The sequence below is a fragment of the Schistosoma mansoni genome, assembly GCF_000237925.1.
Source record: "Schistosoma mansoni, WGS project CABG00000000 data, supercontig 0113, strain Puerto Rico, whole genome shotgun sequence".
Lineage (NCBI taxonomy): Eukaryota > Metazoa > Platyhelminthes > Trematoda > Strigeidida > Schistosomatidae > Schistosoma > Schistosoma mansoni.
Window position 1 is genome coordinate 808,778 of NW_017386033.1, and position 23,639 is coordinate 832,416.

General features: G+C 33.2%; 2 protein-coding genes and 1 non-coding gene across 4 annotated transcripts; 2 read left to right on the forward strand and 1 right to left on the reverse strand.

Annotated features, from left to right (window-relative positions):
• Window positions 1–5,450: 5,450 nt before the first annotated feature.
• Window positions 5,451–15,220, forward strand: Smp_000430.1 (the record flags this gene model as incomplete). Of its 2 annotated transcripts, XM_018790416.1 has the most annotated exons (3): window positions 5,451–5,498; window positions 6,293–6,395; window positions 14,723–15,132. In XM_018790416.1, 3 exons carry the CDS (start codon window positions 5,451–5,453, stop codon window positions 15,130–15,132), a joined length of 561 nt encoding a protein of 186 aa, XP_018646326.1. The 2 variants fall into 2 exon arrangements, with proteins under 2 accessions (XP_018646326.1, XP_018646327.1); XM_018790417.1 differs by lacking the exons at window positions 5,451–5,498; window positions 6,293–6,395 and having other exon boundaries at window positions 14,261–15,220.
• On the reverse strand, window positions 6,858–7,285 carry Smp_tRNA_00315_Pseudo_CGA.1.1. The gene has a single exon. It is a non-coding gene (tRNA).
• Window positions 15,221–22,024: 6,804 nt separating the features above from the next.
• Smp_000420 (Pro-His-rich protein) lies at window positions 22,025–23,251 on the forward strand. The gene has a single exon (XM_018790418.1). It carries the CDS (start codon window positions 22,117–22,119, stop codon window positions 23,023–23,025), a length of 909 nt encoding a protein of 302 aa, XP_018646328.1. The 5' UTR covers window positions 22,025–22,116; the 3' UTR covers window positions 23,026–23,251.
• Window positions 23,252–23,639: the final 388 nt, after the last annotated feature.

Here is a 23,639-nt window from a genome sequence, read left to right on the forward strand (position 1 = left end):
TGGTCGGAGTTAGACATTAACACCGTCGGATGCCGGCTCAGTGGTCTAGAGGTTAAGGGATAGCACATGAGATTAAAGGTCCTGGGTTCAAGTCCCACATGTAGGGTCGTTTTAAACACTCCTGAGGAGTCCCGTCTCAGGACAAAACGGCCTTTCATGTTTTCAGTTCTGGTTTAACATTGATCGGTTCATGGTCTCAGTCAAAAGCAAAAAAGGCTAATTCACTTCGGTAACAATTGATGACCAGATTTTTGTTTTGGCGAATAATTTCTTTATATATTACAATATATACTACTGCATTTTTCCGTTTTTTAACTCAAATTTTGTACAACTGAAAGTATATTAATCTAGAAATAATTTGAAGTATAGAAACTGTAAGTTAGTTTAATGCTTTACACTAATTAAACACAATGCCATTTTATTGGGCTTTAAACAAGTTCCATTTGATAATATCTAGCTACCAAGATTATTTAATGCGATTCTCGACTAAGACGTAGCATCAGTCTATAAAGTCATTGACTGTTTAAGGACAAACCGCAGAATCTTCATAATCAATATTATCTAGGCCAAAGGAAACGACGACAAATGAAGATGAGTAAGACGTCATCTGCGGAATAAACTATAACGACCGGGAAGAACACTTACTTACGCCTGTTACTCCCAATGGAGCATAGGCCATCGACCAGCATTCTCCAACCCATGGGAGGAACACTACACAAAATAAAATGGCCACCATCTATGCCTATGTGAAACATCATCTAGCTGTTAAACTCCACGGCGTAGCTTCAATTATTCCGTTGCTTGTGAACAACTATGGGCATGAGTCTGATTGAGAAAGCATCGAAATATTGAACGGGGAAACAAATAAGTTTTAGAAACTCAGCACCCCGAACACGTATCGAAACCAACTCAATCTGTTATCCAATAAGAAAAAACCTTAACAATCCGGTCAGAGATCAGGTCAAGAGTGATAATTACTAAAAAACAACCACACATAAACAACAACAGACCAAAATTTAGGTCAACAAAACAAGCTGTTAGTTGATTCTGGGAAATTTTTAATGAGCTAATTTTTTTTTAAGATGATTTTGTCATGACAGACGACAAAGACTTCAAAATCAAACCATTCCGCTCATATAATAGATCACCTCAGAGGAGATTCTGTCAGTTAGTATTTGAATAGAACTGTTAGTGCGTTCAGCAACAATTAGACTTTAAAAAATCCCGTTGTATTGAACAAATGAAAAATGTCTAGATTTGAGGCAAGTAGGGCCTTTAAAATGATCTCATATAAATCTAAAATTGTTATTGTGGAAATGACTATTATGTAATTCAAAATTGAATAAGTGGGAAAGATTTTAAAAGTAAAATGACCTCATTCGATGTTCTGTTAATAGAAAAAGCTAATGGAGCATTAGGAAAGGATCTGAACAACAAAGTTACTTGAACAGGAGTGTATGTGTATTGCCTAATAGACCGATTGCTTAGATTAGCTCTTTTTATATCTATCCAAGCCACTACTCCAGTGGATTAATTTACATTACCAAGTTTTCTAGGAATCTACACTCTCGTGTCCTTGAGCATCTTTCAGGACGGCTAACCAAATGTATAGTTAAGAGTATAAACAGCTCATATTCAATCCATTTAGTTCAGTCGAGTCATAAAGCCAGCATAAGTAGTTTTCTATAGTTTATCATGTTAGTAATTATCCCCTAAAATCCGTCAAACTTCAAGTTCTTCAAACGATAAAAGTAATAGCCATACGGGTTGAAAAACTGGAGCTTTTGGTGCAGAATAATAACACTCAACTATTTATCTTACATAGAACAATATCATTCCCAGTAGATCGATATTCGTTTTGATTGAAAAAATGACCTTTAACCGATGTACATATAGCCACTTTCTTTATATTTTCATAACTAGATTTATCTCGTGTAAATGTCGTTATCATTATTATTCACATATTTGTTCTCATCATTATAATTATTAATCTTTTAAGCACAAATAATCTAATTAGCACTCACTCATCTTTATTATTTGATCTGATTTGTTAAAACGTTATTTCTCTTACCCTATATTATCTGCATATTTGTTTTGACTGTTGGTCTTACGATTTCCTGTTAAACTATAAACATATTCAAGTTACTATTACATAATAGTTTTTTTAATAGTCTATTGAGTTTGTTATATTAAACTTTGTAGAACTCTGGCCTAATGACAATGATAGTTTAGATTTATCCACAGGTTCAAACCCCACTTTACCTAATCAGGTTTAGATAACCGAGTAGTGTCAATATAGCTAGTGGAGTAAATAAACATATACATGGTAAATTTTAAACAAAAAGATGAAATATGAAGTGGCATATTTAAACTAAGCAAGGACGACAATATTTCCAGCATAAGGTCAATTCGTTATATTTTGTTACTTTCTATTCTGTCATAAACTGATATTTTTAATTACGTCCAATTGTTAGCATAATTTTAAGTATTGGGTTGTGGAGATTGTTGAGATATGAGCAAAACAATCACTAAGAACCTGAACAGCTGTTTAATCCGAGTGTGGTAATCCTCAAAAATACCCATCCACGTCCCCACTACGTAAGATGGAATCCAAATCCTTTGTTATCGTGAACATTTAACATATAGTCCACTGAGCTGGAATCCAGTTATATGTAAGTCTAACTTCAATCTGTTATATCTACGGTCCCATTGTTTATACTTGAAAACGAGGAACCAGTACAATTCTCACGATGGGAGGTAAGAACACGGAAGACTAGTGCAACAAAGATTTATTGACTCTCCAAAAACATGACGACTAATTTAGAGCAAATACACCCATGTACTGATTTTATATACACTTGATAATTGGTTAGTAACATCATATAAATGTAAAGATACACAAGTTTACTTTATGGCAGTGAAACATGGCCGATAAGAGTAGAGGATATTTGTAGGCTACTAGTGTTCGATCATAGGTGTCTTCGACGCATTGCTCGTATATCCTAGGACCACCAAGTAAGTAATGCAGTTGTTAGGAAACGGGTACTAGGTAAGGATGGTAAATCGATTTATGAAGTGCTGAAACTTCATCAGTTGAGATGGCTGGGACATGTGTTACGTATGCCAAACCACTGACTGCCCCGACGTGCAATGCTTTATGGTGTAGGAGTAGGTCGGAAGAAAGCTAGGGGCGGCCAGACCAAAACATGGCATGAATCCATGAAGTCGCTGACAAGTGGACTGGGCCATGTTGGTAGGTGTAGACTACCTGATTGGGATTCGCGAGATGGTAGCAACCGATGGTTAGATGCCTCAAATGACATGGCTCAAAATCGTTTGCAATGGCGAAGGTGCATCCACTCTTTGTGTTCTACCAAATTCTAATCTTCTGAATTCTTCATATCCCTTTCTTTTTTCTCTTTCCAAATTTATTTCACCGTATTATACTCCTTCAATAACATCTTCAAACCCTTATCTTTCACATAATACTTATACTCTTACTACTTCTACCATTATGGGATTTGAATCGACAACTTCATCTCTGTGCTGTGGTACGGCAGCTCGAACTGATGTACGTACGTACGAAGTTCTACGTTGTAACTGACTGAGTTTACTATAAACACAAAGTTGACAGAGAATAGTATAAAGAATACAAATGTTACCCCATATAAAGTTCATACCTGCCGTACTGAACAAAGATTTACATTTAATTGGTACGAAACATGTTGACTTGGAATAATATCACATAGAAAATATAAATCCACTATCGTACTGACTAAAATGTTATACTGAGGATAAAACCAATATCGACTGTCACACTGGAAATAAGCTAATATTATACTGAATAAAATGTTACGTTGAGAATAAAGTAATGTCACAATAATAAAAACCAATATCAGAAATGTTATTCTAAGTTACAAAGAAGATATGGACTTACCTACTTATCCCGACATTACAATCAATGTTGAGTGGCCACATTTAATTGTCTTTGGAAGGTACCCACCTTTGTCTAGAGGTTAGAAATTCACGAGACCGGAAATCTCGAATTAAATCCCAGGTTTTGTGATCGTGGATGTGGATTTCTGAGGCTTCCATACTAGGATGAAACGGCCATTCAATACTTTTTAGTTTACAGTAGGTGTCTAACTTCGGTGATTTAAAAAAGAAAACTCAATAATCTTCACAAACTCACTAGACTAATAGTGATAAATCTGTCGAATTACTAATTATTAGGACTGTTAATGTCTTCATGTAGAGTAGTGTTGTTTTGGTAGCTAAATTTACGGATGATGAACAGTAAAGAAACCTCTACATCTTATTAATTCAAAATATTCGTTCACATATTACTCTCTTATGAGTACTATGGTGTTTATTTTATAACTAATACTCTTTGTTCAGTGAATACTCCTCGATCACCGTCTAAAGTATATCAACATGAACCAATACACATTTGTATTCATTCACATATTATATTATGCCAAGAAACCAGGTTTGTTATTAATTTACCAAATAACAATTCTAGTTACTTTGTAAAAAGAGATTACTATTGTGCTTTTCTCATAATAAATTTAATCATGCGGGTGTAGATTTATCGATTGTTCGAAATCAAATTGAATTTACTTCAAGGTATTGATTTATATCATAATGGCTTTAGTAATATGTAGGTTAACTCTAGAATTAAATGTAAGCAGTGAATTTTTATTATTTAAGTTTTGTTAAAATACAAGCGTTTTTTCCTGGTTAAAGTTTTTTTAGCGAGTTGGTTATCTACGGGATGGGGTCGCTAACCCCATGCCAAACCCTCCTCCTTTACCCGGGCTTGGGACCGGCAGTAGCTACAGGCGGAGTTAAAATACAACATCGTACTCATTATTATTCACACTAATTTATCTACTTTCCAAATTTTATTCTCCCAATGTTTGTTTCTTTTACATCGACTATATAATCTATTAATTTGACTAATGTAACTAATTTTATTCTATGAAAATCGTTTATTTTTAATGCGTAAAGTAGCTTAGATACAAATAAATCTTGATCAATAAAATGATGTTCAGTGTTTACACGGTTTGCAAGTTATTTCCAAGGTGATGTGATTTCAGTCATAGGACTACGTTAATGTAGAAAGTGTTACTCAATTATTTAGTCTTAGTTTACGACTCCTTAGAAGTAGATAGTCAACGATTGTACAAAATTGCGCATAAAATCACTTATTTTTGATAATCGCTTACTTACTAGTGGCTATCTTGATTTATTTTAGTTCCAGGGATTAATGTCCACCGCAAAATCATAATATTAACCACGTGAAGACTAGAAAGTTGTTTTAATATAATTTGGGACTTATTAGCAGTGGATATATTACTTCATATAGATAAAATTTAGGACTTCGTCGCTGTCATCAGTACTTTCATCAAAATCTTAGGTCATCAATTCCTAACGGTGTGATATAAGAAATGTTCAAATCAACAGAAACTAGTAAATATGGACTTGTTTTAGCAAAAGTAAGTGTGGTCAGAGGGATGAAGGTTTTAGTCCTCCAAATAAAAGTATAGTTTGTTAAGTGCCTGAAAGTAGTCAACAAGAAATCTAGATCTAGGTTTTTTATTACTTACTACTCGTCAGCAAAGTGCAATTGTATCTTGAGGGGACTGGTGCTCCGAGGCGAATTCAATCCCATGTTACCCAACTTCATCGTCTTAGACATTGTCACTGAACTATTCGGGTCGTGAATGACCTGTAGAACTGAGATATTCACAGTTGATTGATCACTGAGTGGTAATCAAAATCATATTTGTCTAGTCGAGTGTCAAACAGGACGAAACTGATATCCAGAAATTAATTTTGAAGCTTACATCGAGAACTAGAAAACCACTGAAAACTGCCATTCACTGGATAGCTATTTCAACGTAGTATGGAACTCCTGATGAATGCACACTCACGACCCCACTAGGGATATAACGCAGGACCTATAGGCTTCTTGTCAATGTTGTCTAAGGTCAGTTTGTGATGTAAATTATAAAACTGATACCAACTAAGATTGGAATGAAAGTATCTGTGTGTCTACTAGTGACTGACTCTTAGGTAAATTTCTTGAAGTCGTATGGTTAAGCTGTGTCAAGCTCGGAGTTAATCAAGTAGTGTGTCAGTAATTTACAAAAGATATTAGACATATACTTTTGAGAAAAATCCATATGACGGAACAGTCGTCCAGTATTTCCTAGTTTTTAATGGTTCTTTATGATCTGTCCGTGATGTAAATTATGAAAATTCAACATTCTACACAAACCCCCTATAGAAACCAAAGCGTGTTATCGCCGATCCAGATTTACATATTTATCGGAATAAGTATCTTACGCAAATTAAGTCTCCTGGTGTGGAAATAGATGTGAATGAAAAGAGTAATTTTGGAGAATTATTACTAGTTGTTTGACACATTGAAATAAAGTATCACATTTTATTGTACGCGTATGCATATTTATACGTTACTGTATGCGTGGATTTTAGTGTGATGAAATAAAGTTGAATAGTACACGTTTTCCAGGTTAGAAATAATTATTAAGAAACTAGACTTAACATAGTGAGCGATTTATGTCAAGTTTCTTATTGTTTTTCATCAATACTGATAAGGGAATGCTAGTGTGTACAACGATATGTCTTTGCACTAATCAAGTAAGATTTTGATGGAGTTTTGTTCTCTGAGCTGGATGATTTGGTCGTGGAGCTTTCACTGTTCTTCTGAACGACATTATCAGCACACACTTGAGGTAGAAGTCTTGACTTGACTTATAATCAAGTGGGATATTTCATCAGTAACAAAGATATATCGATGTAATGAATGTTTGTTTTATTAAGTATAACGGAGTTATAATTGATAATAAAATCTCATCAGTATTTAACAAATAATTTCATGTTATCTAAGACACACGATCTGAGGATTATTATCAGTTAAGAATTAAACATAAGTACACACTATGGAATAGCAATTTTATGAAAGGTTTAGGAGCATTTGTGCAATGCTTATAATTTATTGATCCCCGATATATATATATATATATATATATATATATATATATATATATATATCCAGATTAATTTCGTACATATTCTGTAACTTGACACCTCTATGCAGCACCATCTTGGAAAGAAAAAAAGTACAAAATATATTGTCTATAATTTTATCTCAGATATTTGTTTAAGAGAACTAACTAGCACTGTGAATATGCGTAATGTGGATCAGCAGGTTCAATTGAAATCATTAAGTATGAATCGGTTTATACTAGAACAGGCAAGATAAGTAAGTGCAAATATACATCCAGACAAAGAGCACACAAAGAAAAGTGTAATGCGATTGATGGAATTAACAAGGTCAAATATATGATGTAGAAAATAATTAATAAGATTAAGATGGATAACCTATCATATGATCTTTATCAGAAGGGGTTTTGTGGGCATATAGAACAGGCACACATAGCTATGTGATAAGGACTGTTACACAGGTTTCACTACAGATTGTAACGAATAAACTTTAAATATTTGGTCTGAACATAGAAAGCAACTCAACAAACGAAGGCTTCTTCGATTTGGTTAAATTGTATTCTGTTTAGGGTGCGAAGCTCCCTCGGGTCAATCGCAACGATAATAGCAAAATAATTACAGTCCCAATTCCTTAGATTACTGTTAATTTATCGCTGTCGATGAGTTGGATAACTATTTCAAAATTAGTGTAATTGATCATAAGGGACATTTTTCTTACTCAGATAACTTGGAGGATGAAAAAAAGACAGGTAACATGATTAAAAAAAGCTTTACTACAAATTTAGACTAATATACCATCCTTAAACAGTTATTCAGCCGACAAGAAAACAGTGTTTAAAGTACAAGTCATTACACAAAGATGAGGAAGTTACTAATGGGTATAGAGTTTTAACGTGACCAAAGAAATTGATTCACTGAGTGTAAAATCCTGTGTAAAAACTCATTCATATGGCTCTAGAGCATTCTTTATCCAAAAACTTTATAGGACCGTTACTAATGTTTAAGACCATAGAATAGCACATACCATCTACGGTATTGGTATGTTTGTAAAAGTTGGGATTAAAGTTATAATTAGCCAACACAAACACCGTTGAATTCAAGACAGAGAAAGTCACATTCAGTTTGAGAAAAATCACTGTATGGTTGCACGATACAAGTTTCACGAAATATAAATGAGTGACAAATATCTGTATAAACTAACTGCAACAACATATAATATATTAGCATGAAATGTATTTCGAAACATAAATCTGTATAGTTCTGCTTTTGCATGTGATAAAAATAACCTATGATGAATATTTGACTAGTTCTAATGATCATAGCAAATGCTAAGCTAATCCTTGCTTTCTTTTTGGCACAAATACGATCATAAATAAGCATCGTTGTTTTTGCATTTCCATTATCGCAACTGTTGAGTGCCGTGATAATGATATTTATACTTACGTGAAGTATGAGGACTTGAAATAATGGATATCCATGATTAGGCTTATTTTTCTAAATTAGAAGAAATCAGTTGACGACAATTTTTCGACTACTTATTCTAATCGAAATACTCACAGACATCTTTAACTTTTAAAATTATTGAATATAAGGGTGACTTCTAAAATTGAAAGCATAATTACCAGGTTCACACAAATGGTTATGTGGTAATATATTGTGATCAGAGGAGGTTTTGTGGAGAATTTAGTATTTTCACAGTTGAAATCATGAGTCAGTTGAAGCTAGACCACCATCGAAAACCTGGAAGCACTGGACGGCCGTTTCGTCCCCTCTGATCTATAATCATATGCTCACTAGTGACTGACTTCAAGAGATATATCCTTGAGTTCTAGTGGGAAGCAGTGACCAGTGGAGTTCTACAAAGTCTGTTGTAGAGATATCAACTCACTGAAGACAATTGGTGGACGGTCGCTCAAAGTCGTGGATTGGTTGAAGTTAGACATTAACACCGTTGGATGCCGGCTCAGTGGTCTATCGGTCAAGGGCTCTGGCTCGAGACTGTTAGGTCCTGGGTTCGAATCTCGCGAGTGCGGGGTCGTCGATGCGCACTGCTGAGGAGTCCCATAATGGGACGAAACGGCCGTCCAGTGCTTCCAGGTTTTCCATGGTGGTCTAGCTTCAATTGACTCATGATTTCAACTGTGAAAATATATTATGAGTCAAATTCTATATTGTGAATAAAAAGTTTAACAAATCTCGTGGAATAAATGCAAAAACATATAATACTGGTGAATAGGATAGAAGTTTAAAAGTGCATTGTCGATGAAACTAATGCCTGTGTTCACATTAGCTAACAACTATATACACAATTCCAACTTATTTATACTACCTTCTCAAAATACTCATGAGTAGTAATAAATGTAGAATAACAATTTATTTGTTGTCAGAAGGGGTTTTGTGGATATTTAGTATTTTCATAGTTGAAAGCGTGAGTCAATTGAAGCTAGACCACCATGGAAAACCTGGAAGCACTGGACGGCCGTTTCGTCCTATTATGGGACTTCTCAGCAGTGCGCATCCACGAATTGAAATTCTCAGAATAATTATGATAATAACAGTTCATTACTGATTGTTCATTAACTTCAGAAGAGCTAAAATTGTATGAGAGGTGTTAGGAGGTTAAACATAGAGGACAAATATATATTGAAAATGATTATATAGATTAGTGAATCGACTTAAAGATTTTCTAGTTTACATACTTATACCTGTTAAAACTTGTCGAGGAGCACAGACCTACCACAAGCATTTTCCATCCAACCCTGTACTAGGCAATCCTTTCCAGTTGTTACTCATCCTTTTAATTTCTGCACTCAATTCCCGACGTAATGTACTCCTTCGTCTTCTACCTTTCAATTTCCCTTCAAGATTCCAAGTTAGCGCTTGCCTCATGATGGAGTTTCATGATTTCTTCAGTGTATGTCGCATTCACTTCCAACGTCTTTCCCTAATTTCGTCTTCAGCTGAAAGGTGGTTTGTTCTCTCCCACAGTAGGTTGTTACTGATGGTATCCGGCCAACGGAAATTCAGTATCTTGTGTAGACAAATGTTTATAAATACTTGAGCATTTTTGATAAGTTTCAGCTCAGTATAGTAGAACTGTCTTGACGTTCATATTGATATTTCTGAATTTGATGTTAGCTGACAGTTGTTTTGAGTTCCATATGTTCTCCAATCTAAGAGATACTGTTCTTGCTTTTCTAATCCCCGTATTTGCATTTACATCCCAGCTAAGTGAATGTTTCCACCTCTTCCAGAGCTTCTCCATCAAGTGTGATTGGTTTGATGTTCTCCGTGTTGTATTTGAGGATCTTGCTTTATCCTTTGTGTATGTTGAGGCCTAATGATGCAGAAGCTGCTGCTACATTGGTTGTCTTCAACTAATTTTTTAGTTTGTTCGTATGCTCTGGTCTTTCTTTGGTATCTTGGTGAGGTGTCCTTCTTTCCAGTCTGTCTATGGTACTTGTTCTTCCTCAAAAAATCTTCTTGAATAGAATGTGGAGCATGTTTGCAGTTACTACTATGTATGAGTTCAGTGCTTCAGCTGATATGTTGTCAGGTCCTGCTGCTTTCCCATTCTCGATTTGTCTGATGGCCATCTTGATTTCTCCGATCGTTGGTAAAGTGACATCTATGGTAAGGTTTGTGTGTGCTGCTTCGATGTCCGGTGGATTCAATGGAGCTGGTTTATTCAGAAGTTCCTCGAAGTATTCTACACAACTGTTCCTCTGTTCTTGAATCTCAGTGATTTTCCTTCCTTCTTTGTCCTTGTCGGGTCTCCGGTTTACTATATTTCTGTGCTAGTTATTTCGTCGTGTTCTACAGTTGTTTCATGTTTCCTTCTGCTGCAGCTTTTTCCACTGTCGTTGTTAGTTCTTCCATGTATTTCTGCTTGTCAGCTCTAATGCTCTCTTTAAGTTATTAGTTTTCTTCTGCGTACTCTGCTTGTGCACTGACTTTCTCTGACAGTGTTCGACTGTTGTTAATTGCTGTCTTTTTCCTATCTTGAATGTTGTGTAGGTTTTCCTTGGAGATAGATTCCTTATGATGCTGCTGCTTGCCACATATAACCTCTTGACACGTTGAAGTTAATGCTTCTTTGATACCTTTTCAGTTATCCTCCATCGTAGTTTCCTGTTTTTTCAGTAGATCCTGTAGAGCTTAGAACCTGTTGTTGAGAGTTATCTTGAATTCGTTAAGTTTGTCAGCATGTCGAAGGAAGTCAATATTGAACCTTTTTAATGATGTTCTCCAGTTTTCCAGTGTTTCTTTAGCTTCAGTTTCATCTTGGCCACAACCAAGTGGTGATCTGAATCCATGTCAGTTGCTCTTCTGGTTCTCACATCTTCCATTGTCCTTCGAAATTTTCTGTTGATGCAAATATGATTTATCTGGTTTACTGTGGTGTGGTCTGGTGAGATCCATGTGGCTTTTTGTGTGAGTTTGTAGAGGAATACTGTGCCGCCTATAACCAATTTGTTGAATGCATATAGATTTGCAAATCTCTCACCATTTTCTTTTCTCTCTCCCAGCCTGTCCATGTCATCCCATGACATCTTCATATCTTGCGTTGTCCACCCCGACTTTGGCGGATGGTCAGGTCCTTTCTTTGGCACTTCTCTATGATTGATTGAAGCCTCGAGTAGAACTGATCTTTATTGTTGTCGTTGCTATCATTGGTGGGTGCATAACATTGGATAGCATTCATTGTGATTCCCTCTTTCTTTGTTTTGTCTGAAGCTTTGATGATTCTGGATCCGTGAGATTACTTTCCTTTAAGTGTTTTTCGTGCTTCTCTGGGTGGCATCAGAGCAACTCCCTGAGTGTGTGGTCATGTTCTTCTTCATGACCGCAGTGGGAAAACATCTCTCCGTAATCTATCCTTTTCTGTCCAATGTTGGTCCAATAGGTTTCGTTGATCCCGAGTACTGCCAAGTTGTATCTCCTCATTTCCATTGCTATTTGGCTGGTCTTTCCTGTCTCCCACATTGTCTGGACGTTCCATGTACCTATAGAGACTGTTGCTTTGGTTGTTAGAAGGGGAATCGGCGTTGTGACTTCCGAAAAACCTCGGCTTTCACTATGAGGCGTCATAATTCTTCCTTCAAATCCCAGGACAGAGTTTAAATGGTTTGAATTATTTTTTCTGGATAGCGTTTTTTTAGCGGTTTAGTTTTCTACGGGATAGGGTCGCTTACCTCATGCACAACCCTCCTCCTTTACCCAGGCTTGGGACCGGCAGTAACTCTAGAAAAGCTACAGGCAGAGTTTAGTTTGCATTTAAGAAAGACTCAAATTCAGTGTTTATCTACTAGGGTCAAACAAAAACATATAAATTATATACACAGACAACCGTCTATACATATTGTTCATATGAAGGGCATGTAGATGACACTTCTGTTGTCTGTGACAATAAATCCAATTTGAATGATATTTTACACATCTTGAGCATCCCAAACATCAATTACATTTACTCTTGAAGAGAAAATGTTCCAAACTTCCACTCGTTTAATCTTGAGATGTTGAGATGGAGAGTCACGAATACCTGTTTACAAGAAGCTTAGATGTAATAATTAGTTATTAATTTTTTATACTTAGGTCCATATCGGTAGGAAGAGAAATTTTAATAAATCTCTCCGTACTTGGAATAAACAAATATGTACTCCCAACTTTATGGATGAGGACTTGACCCTTTTCAGAAGGACGCCGACTGAAAATAAGTTTCCACCAAGATTTATTTATGAGTGTATGAATTCTATATCTTTAGGGAAATCTGTAATCACTGCGCCAAAGAACTTATGTCGACTTCAAAAGCAATTGATTTACTGATATCCTGAAACAAGATTGATATCCTTTATGCTATTACGAGTTCACCTTATTAGGTAAACGAAACGAAGGTCAAAGACAGAATGAGATGATAGGCTATTCTAATCCATTGTCCCATGCTCTGTTAACTAGATCAATAAGTCTTGATGAGGCGTAGAGAATGTATTCCACAAGCACCCAGAAGATAGGGGGTCACTGAGCACACAAATCAAGCTTATTTATACAATGATAGAAACGCCTTTGGAAGAGCCACAAAATAGCGTACTAAAAAAATCCGTCAACTAATGAAAATCAAGGATTTCTGAGTGAGAAATGTGAGCTGTAGTTCAACCAAGCTTCTCTTGGCGCGAAAACATGAAATTCAAATTTTCAGAATAAAAATTACAAAACTAGGACCTTTTCTAAGTGAGTTCTGGCGATCTAACGTCCTGAACAAGGATCTCAGACGCTATTAGTAGAATGTTCTTTAATACAAAGCTGAGAATAGTATTTGTCAACCAGCCATTATTTATAAAAGGACAAAACAAAGCGTTCGAACCCTTCAGTATACATTCATTAAGAGGCTGAAAGTGATAGAAACGAAATGCTAAGCCTAGATTTCTTGCTATTTGGCACTCATCAGTAATGTGTACCTGAAACATAAAGTCACTTTTGTCGAGTTATAAATATTTAGTATTCTACTATCTCCTACGTGACAATGGATTCGTCGTTATATACATAGAGAAACAAGAACTATATATATGAAAAGGGTTTGTCAAGTCTTCTTATTTTACCATCAACTTGAAATGTTAATCTCCTTTTATCAACTAATAATTTAATTTATCTGTACTTTTATTAATTTCATAGAAAATTTATGGATCATATACTCTTCGTCTCCTTTACACTGTAGTCCTTTTAACCCAATAAGGTTTACTTTTATTTTTATATTCTAATTAAATATAGTTTATTTCCTTCCCAAACATATCTATCTATCTATTTGTTAGTGCTCACATTACATAATCGTTATTGATATTCATCTCCATTCACTAAACTTAAGGAGATCATGTAAATTTTAAATAAGTGATCTCATTACAACAACAATCTACAATTCATTTTTGTTGCCTCCTTGTTAATCATTCATTTAGTTGACAACAGTTAATTCATTTACGAAATGAGTGCAATGAATGGATAAACGTCATTAAAAAAACAACAAAAAAAAAACGAAAAAAAACATTTTACAATAAATGAATATTTACATATCAACGGAATTTATCTGAAAAAAGTATAATGAACTTATTATGAATGATAAATTAATGATCAAGAAAAAAAAAAACGAAAAAAAAGAACAATTATTCTATTCCATTGATCCAACTAACTATAAAAACAATTCTGAAAAATGTTAAATTGTTAGTTTTCCCTTTCTTTTTTTTTGGTTTTAAAGTAACCGCATTGTTACCATCATCATCACCATCATCATCATTATTTACTATAAACATAATAATGAATAAATTATTATTATTACTATTATATTTCATCTTATGTAATCTTTTGACAATGGTATACAGTGGACATAGAAATAAATATGATCAATATCAAATAAATTCTGCTTATCAACAACCTAATCAAAATAATAAATATAATGGTGATGATTATACTAATAAATATCCAAGTGGTAATTATTATTCGCCTACAGACAATCAGTACGGTAATAACTATGATAATAATAAAAATGATAATAATTATGGTAGTTCCAATTACCAACCAACGTCTTATGATTCATATACCAATTATAATGGGGATAAGTACAATAATAATAATAATAACAATAATAATAATAATGGTGATTATAACAATAACGATTATACATCAACAAATAATAATTATCAAGCAAATAATTATAAAGATTATGGATCCAGTGATATATCACCTACTAGTGAATATGGTATTAGTTCAATTGGAACTGGAGTTATATCTGGTTCTAAGTATAGTCATAGTCGATTAAATGTTCATGGTAAAATGACTGGTGTTGGACATCAAGATTATGGTGTACATTATTTATCATTGACTAAATTCCGTAAAGGTGGTGGCTATGATATCTATGGGAAAAAACGACAATTTTTAGACTATGATACACAAGGACATGTGAAAAAATATGGTAATCAACATATGAAAGCGAAATTTGAAGTTGTTGGTAATTTGCAAGGCTATTCAACATTCAAAGATAAATCAAGTTTTAAACCAAGCGGAAGTACTTATGGTAATTATGGTGGTAACGGAAACGGTGGTCAATCCTACTGAAGATTAAAACAACAAAGCACAATAGTGAACAAGGAACAAGATCATTATTATTATTATTATCAATAAAATAAATATATTTATGATCATTAAAAAGTAGTGTTTGTTCTTGACATAATCAATAAACAGTTGATTAGTTATATGAAGTGCTTATGATATTACAAGAATAAACGAGGTATGCTCAACAGGACCAAAGTATTTGATTCAGTTTTCGATAAGTGGTAATAACGTTTATGAAAATCATTAAGATTTACTGAAAGTGTTATGGTATAGCTAGTATAAGTTTAGGAGAGCGATGGTGACTTTGTATGGTGTACCATTTGTAGGTTAAACTGCTCAGTTTTGCTTTACTTCCTAAAACTATATTATTGGGCAATGTTTGTTAAAGTATTTCGCTAAGATATCAAAAGACGTATTTTTATGTGGAGCTAATATATTGATATCAATTTTCTAGATCAAACTTCAAACTCACAAAGTTTCTCCAGTCTTGATAAAATATTCATTATCAATCAAATGCGAAAAAATGGAGCATATATCAGTTAAGTGACTGATTTCCTCAGAAAAGTCACTCACCATTCACACAAGCAACTTAATTGAGTGATGATTTACGGTATTATTCTAAATCAAGTCAACGATGTATCACAAATTAGAATCTAAGAGCTAACTGAACCTCAAGTAATTTTAAAATGATCAAAATTAATGAATAAATGCGCAAACTAAAATTACTAACCTATTGGTAGATCTCCATGTTGTTTTAACATCACACTTAACACTTGTAATTAAATGTGTATAACCTGAAATACAGAATTATTTATACAGTAAATACGTTTCATAAAAGGTACTATGTCAAATCGTACATTATATATTCTGAGCTAAATTATGTATTCAAAGAACGAATTCACTTTTATCGAAATCATGCTGAGTTTTTACACGGAGAATATTAATGAAGTGTTAGGATGCTGATAATCATTCCTTTCTTTTACTTGATTAATTGTGATACGATTAGCTCAGTTTTAAAGAAGTTGACAACACGGACTAACTACGGCTAAAAAGCCAGTGAGAAACAGGAAGGATTGAGCATTTATTTTATCTTAGTATTAAACTTCTTAAACACAAATGAACGAATACACAATCATGACTTTACCAAAGAACGATTCCAGAAGCTTCAGGTCTCCGACTGTGTAGGTTTCTTGTAAACAGATATTCGTGACTCTCCATCTCAACATCTCAAGATTAAACGAGTGGAAGTTTGGAACATTTTCTCTTCAAGAGTAAATGTAATTGATGTTTGGGATGCTCAAGATGTGTAAAATATCATTCAAATTGGATTTATTGTCATAGATAACAAAAGTGTCGTCTACATTCCTTTTATACGAACAATATGTATAGATGGTCGTCTGTGTATATAATTTGCATGATTTTGTTTGACCATGCTCGATAAACACTGAATTTGAGTCTTTCCTAAATGTAAACTGGAAAATCTTTTAGTCGATTTACTAATCTATATAATCATTTTCAATATATATTTGTCCTCTATGTTTAACCTCCTAACACCTCTCATACAATTTTAGCTCTTCTGAAGTTAATGAACAATCAGTAATGAACTGTTATTATCATAATTATTCTGAGAATTTCAATTATTTATGAGAACAGTCATTACAAATAAATTGTTATTCTACATTTATCACTACTCATGAGTATTTTGAGAAGGTAGTATAAATAATTTTGTGGCAGCAGCCTCAGCAGCAGTGGGTCTGAATATACACAAAGGGAAAAGCAAGTTTCTCCGATACAATACAACATGCACCAATCGAATTACACTTGACGGAGAAGCTTTTGAAGATGTGAAAACCTTTACATATCTGGGCACCATCATTGATGAACACGGTGGATCTGATGCAGATGTGAGGGCGAGGATCGGCAAAGCAAGAGCAGCATATTTACAATTGAAGAACATCTGGAACTCAAAACAATTGTCAACCAACATCAAGATTAGAATTTTCAATATAAATGTCAAGACAGTTCTATTGTATGGTGCGGAAACCTGGAGAACTACGAAAGCCATCATACAGAAGTGTTTATTAACAGTTGTCTACGCAAGATACTTCGGATCCGTTGACCAGACACTATCAGCAACAAGTTACTGTGGGAGACAACAAACCAGGAGACTTAAAAAACACGAATTACCTGATGAAATGCCGTCCTGCTAATGGACTAGCTATGTCTGGATAATGTCTCATCAGTTACTACAATTGACACATAACCACATATTAGTAACCTATTCCTGTATGAGAAGAGGAAGACCAAAGAACACATTACGCCGAGAAATAAAGACAGAAATGAAAAGAATTAGCAAAAGTTGGATAGAACTATAAAGGAAGGCACGGGACAGTGTAGTTTGGAGAATGCTGGTCGGTGACCTATGCTTCATTGGGAGTAACAGGCGTAAGTAAGTAAGTAAGTAACTTAATTAATATACAAGAATAAAACAATGCTTTAAAATTGTAGTTATATATTCTTTTTAAATATTAAATCTTAGTGATAATATTGAACAAGATTTATTATGATTAAGTCATTTGTTAGTCTTTAGTCAAGTAAATGTTTGAGTATATATAGTAGTATATTGTAAAAATAGAGAATTACGGATCCTGGAAATGATATATTTCAATTCTGAACTTTCTACTGTAAACCAATATTCATTTCTGTTATGCACCTAAACAGAGATTTCTGTGTAATAGGCTATTAGTTTAAAGCAAGCATATTCATTTATTATGAATCGAATTAATTCAATTTGCACTTGTACGTTGATATTATGTAAGTATTTGATTTTCGTACTGAATACATTGCAATAATGATAAAGTGTACTGTGATGATATATATATATATATATATATATATATATATATATATTGCCGTTCATGTTTGGGGTTTGTGTTATTCATTACCTATCACCATGTACTCCGATATGAAATCCTAACAGGGATAGGAATATGTTGAAAGTAGTCGACTAATGGTCAAAATAAGATGTGTCATCAGTACATGATATCGCTGTCTAAAATAATAAATTCTCTGATTGGATTACTTATAATAATATTGGAATGGTTTAAAATAACGTTAATATATTAGATATTTTTCTTTTCAGATCTTGACTTATAATACGGTTTTATACTTTACATTTATGGATTTTATCTTTACTTTTCAAACCGTATTTACTATTTTAAATTTTCTTTAGACTATTATAAACGTTACTGTTAATTTTACTTTTCTACTAGGTAATAATGTTAATTTCTACTCTTTATACTAATGTAACTTGTGAAGACTTAAAGTGATGAAGATTTTTACCTCATCATGTACTTTTTGTAATTAACTGATTTATTCCTTTTCAATAATATAGAGTTTATAGTAATTTAGTGTAAGAATTGTAGGAAATCTTAATTTCATAAATTTAAAAAGAATTAGAAAAAGAGAATTCAGCGAAGAAGATTTTCTTTTCGATGAAATCATTTACTTAAGTTGTACATTCGTATATATAGTGATATGGAAAATATATGTCTATAGGAGGCTAGGAAAGATTGCATTATAAATTGATTCGACAATAAATAACAAATGAGGTGATGTACTAATCAAGGGGTAAGGAAGAAAATAATTTATGGGTCAGATAATAGTCCAGTTGACAGATATGAAGAAAAGCGACAAACACAAAGGTCATAATAATAATCTGAATAATAATCAAGAAAACTTGTATAAGATAATAATAATAATAATATAAGTTGTGTTTTAAAACTAAACCTGATTTTCATAGTTGAAAACGTGAGTCAATTGAAGCTAGACCATCATGGAAAACCATGAAGCACTGGACGGCCGTTTCATCCTATTGTGGGACTCCTCACCAGTGCTCATCCACAATCCCGTCTCGCGAGCGAGATTCGAACCCAGGACCTACCAGTCTCGCTCCAGAGCACTTAACCGATAGACCATTGAGCCGGCATCTAGCGGTGTTAATGTCTAACTTCAACTGATCCACGAAATTGAACAACCACCAAGAACGAAACCCGTTTCCACATCTTTGTTATCAGTCACTTTTTACCATTTAGCATTACAGACACATACTTAGTTTTATCAGCATAGTGTATTGTAACGTAAAGTAATAACACTTAATAGTATTTGGGAAAGATGCTCAGTTATTTAACTACTGATTGAAGCTCACTCTACCTGTTATAATCTCACTAACTGAAGCGATATCATTAAATTTATATAGACTTCAAAAATGAACAATATTTGAGCGAACAATTGTTTTCAATAACTTCATCATCAGGCTCTACAGTTATAAGTCCATAATTATAATATTTTACAAAGTCCAAAATGAGGCATGTATTAATTAATTTGACAATGTTATATGTTAAAAATGGTGAACGTTTGCATCTGTTACGACATATGTACTTCAAAATTGTGTTGTTTGTAAATTAGAAAGGTCATTTAATAAAGGTCAAAGTGATATATAGATTTATTTCCGACAACATCAAATACAGTTATTTTATTACGACTTAAAACCATTCGATTGTATTAACTAACAATCTAGGCCAAATAATCATATTCGTTCGAGGTCAAATGATATGTAGGAAATACTGACCGGTACATAGTACTTGGCTTAATTCTCAGAGAAAGCAGATTTACATTATTAGCTGAAAATCTGGCTTAATTCGACTAGGGACACTAATCTCTATCAATGAATGCGTTTGTGCATATAGGCAGTAAAAGATTCCCACTTATTCTTGGTCCTTCCACTCAATTAGCGAGTTGGAGATTCATGTAGAAAATGTGTATGTCACAACTAGACACAAACGGCAGCTTAGCACAATATTTACTGATTGCCACTTTAAAAGAATAATAACTTTAATAAATAGTACTTCAACTTATGCGAGAATATTCAAAGAATATTCAAAGTTCATTAAAGATGTTATTTTGCATGATATTCAGCAAATTGCTAATATGGATCATGTATTCTCGGATATATATGCATTTAAATGGCATGTCAAATGATAAACATTTAAAATAATGGATTACTATCCCGAACCTACTCTTATTATACTACAGTTTTGTAACATTATCTATTAACGCAAAACATTTCGAACAATCTGATCATACATATGAATCACAGATGAATGATTAATACATTTAATATATTTTGTGTATATTTCGTTTGATTCAACTAATGTGTTAGTAAGTTATAGTTTAGGCTTTAAAAATGTTATTTTTTCCATAATTAGTGTTATACGGTTATGAATGATCGCTGAGAAGTACCTTTTACACATACACACCAATAAAACACAGTTATAGAAACTTGAACGAATAATATTCGGTAAAGTATAATATACTAACGGCCTTGAGTAAATCAATCAGAATTAAGAAAGCACTTCATGAATTTTGCACGAAATCGGGAGTGCAGTGATAGATAACTTGCATATTATCTTTAGCTAAGTGAAAATTGGAAATATTTGGTTCTTAGAATGCTTGGAATAGACAATATATATATATATATATATATCATACAACTAAAAAGCGATTATGAGATGATGATTCAGCTAAATTATAAGAAATATCTGTTCTTAAGATCCGGTGAAGATTATGTGCTAAAGTGCTTGATATGATTTATTTCATTGTCAACCGTGCTTAATGTAGCTGAATAGTATTCTTCCATTCTAACCATAAACTTTAAATCTTAACCCAGAGTTTTCTTAAGTTTGTAAACAAAAGGATGACAAAGCATTGCATTATAGCTGATGTCATTTCATGATAAAAACTGTAACGCTGATTTGTAAACGTAATTCATATATTATGTCAACTTGAATAAGTTTATAGGTTGAATTGAATTTTGCAATTTCTAATTAGAATAAATATAGATAGTGCAATTTAGGTAGATAGAGAATTGATACTCATAATATGGGAATTTATTAGAAATGATCTTCGTTTGAAAACGTTAACATACTTCTCTTAGTCTTTCGATCAAAGAATTTAACGATAAGTTTATTTTGACGAAGATATTCTTAAATGAAATACTTAAAGTCTTAGTTTCTTGTTATTACTATTTAGATTAACTAAATTTTATGACGTGAGCGGATCTTTTTTTCTAAAAAGTAAATGATCTGAAGTATTTCATTTTCTGTTTTTAGTGGAGTCTCATTCTCTGAAATGGATAGTTCGGTCGTGGAACTTTCATCGTTCTTCTGAACAACATCATCAGCACAAACTTAAGTTAGATATGAAGTGTTCGAACTTCTCCACATATGGCTCACAGCTTGCCCTGTAGACGTCAATCTTCATTGGTTTCTGTTGACGTTTAACTTGTCGTTGTCTACCTCTTTATTTTGATTGTATCTCCCTTTGATCTGATTTTTGGTTTTATATATATATGGAGTAAAAGAGTTGTCACCAGTAATATTAGACGACCGTCTCTTTATGTAGCAAATTTATTGATCATTAAATTTTGAACCATCAGTTCTAATGGTTAACCAATCATTGAGATGCTTGAAAGTCTTCGTTTAATCCCTAATAAGATTATAAATCTTTACTGCAAACAAGTTTCATAATAGAGTTAAACAGCTACTTCTTATTTTTCAGTAATACCCTAACTCAGAACCTAAACACCAAGACAATATCTACAAAGCTCCTTTAATTAATGTAATAAAAATACATTGAATAAAAGAGCTTTTATTAAGTAAAGAATTATTTGGTAAGAATCGATGAGTAGAATTGATTTTTATTTTTCCAAAAATATGCGAGTATCTAAGTGCATCTATTTTTCTGATATGAACTTTTCGATAAAGAAATTTATTTAGTTTGTTTTAATTGTATATAAATATAAGTAATAAAACTGAATTATTTTTACATGTTCATTGTTCAGTTTAAATATTTGAATAATCTATTGAAATTAAATAAAAGCAAGTCTATTTAAGAATATATATATATATATAAAAGAAGCGGTAAAATATGCTCTTGATTTATTTTTATTTGATCACATGTATATCACCAATTTACAGTCATGAAAGATATTCATATGATGATCATGATGACTTTGAAGGTTCATTTTTCGACGATGATTATGGTTCACATGGTGGGTATCATTCAGGAAATTATGATAATCATCCTCAACATCCCCCAGCACATAATTCACCTGGAGAAGGTGAACCGTCACCTCCATATCCTGATGATGATCAAGAACCACCTCGAGCACCTCCTGAAAAACCTGAAGCACCACATGAGCCTGATGGCGACGAGAATTATGGTCGGCCACACTATAACCATAGTCGTTATCACGGATATTATGATGATTTAGATAAATATGATAGTGAATTGAGAGAGTTAGTTCTCAGTGGACATCGGTATAAACCAAGATATTATGAAGGAGAAGGTTATGGATTAGTAGGTGAAGAAACGTATGTTAAAAAACCAAAAGATCCTAGTAAATATGATCAATATGGAAATTATATACCTGATTATCAGACACCACAACCTTCTCCTCCTCCTCCTCATCCTACTCCTATACCTTCTAATTCAAACGAACAACCTAGTGGTAACGTAGGAGAAAACGTTAATAATGAGGAAGGCGAAGATAATAAACCCGATGAAACAGAAGAGAACGAATATAAGCCTACTAGATATGTTAAATATAAGAAATACAAACCGTCAAACAAACGCGTATCAAGCAAAACAAAATCATCCAAGAAAGGAACGAAAGGAACCAAAGGAACGAAAGGAACGAAAGGAAAGAGGGGAAAAGGAAAGTATAAAAAATATGGAAATAGGTACAAACCACAACCAACACCACATCCAGAAGAACCACAAACTATACCACAACATGGCGAAGACGACGGAGAAGATGAAGAAAACGAACAGTGATATTGGTAAACATAGGTGAATAAAATACAAATGCAAACAACATGAAAAATGATCTTTATATTAAACTAATATGAACTGTTTATACAAGTGAACTGTTATAATAATAATAATAATAATAATGGTAATAACATAACCCTATTTATACATTACATTTAATAAATACAAATTATTTATTTATTAATTCACTTGTAAATGTATTTGAAAAAAAAAGAGTCATTACGAGAACAGTTGTGAGTTTTATTTCCTTCTAATATATAGTTACACTGAAAATTTATGAGAACAGTATTGATGGTTCAGAAAAAAAAATTTTTTTCGTCAGTTTAATTCCAGTATTGATAAGTAAGATTACCAAGGAAATATCATGTCTAATAATAATAATAATTTGTATTCCATGTAAATAATTAAAAAAGTGTTACATTATAAATTGATTCGATAATAAATAACAAATGAGGTTACGTATTAATCAAAGGGTAAGGAAGAAAATAATTTGTGAGTCAAATCATAGTTCGAATCCCGTGAGGCAGGATCGTAGATGCGCACTGCTGAGGAGTCTCATAATAGGACAAAACGGTCGTCAAGCAGTGCTTCCAGGTTTTCCATGATGGTCTAGCTTC

Bases quoted from the DNA above. Each gene is read 5' to 3' on its own strand.
- Smp_000420 (XM_018790418.1), top strand. From the start codon at position 22,117: ATGCTCTTGATTTATTTTTATTTGATCACATGTATATCACCAATTTAC.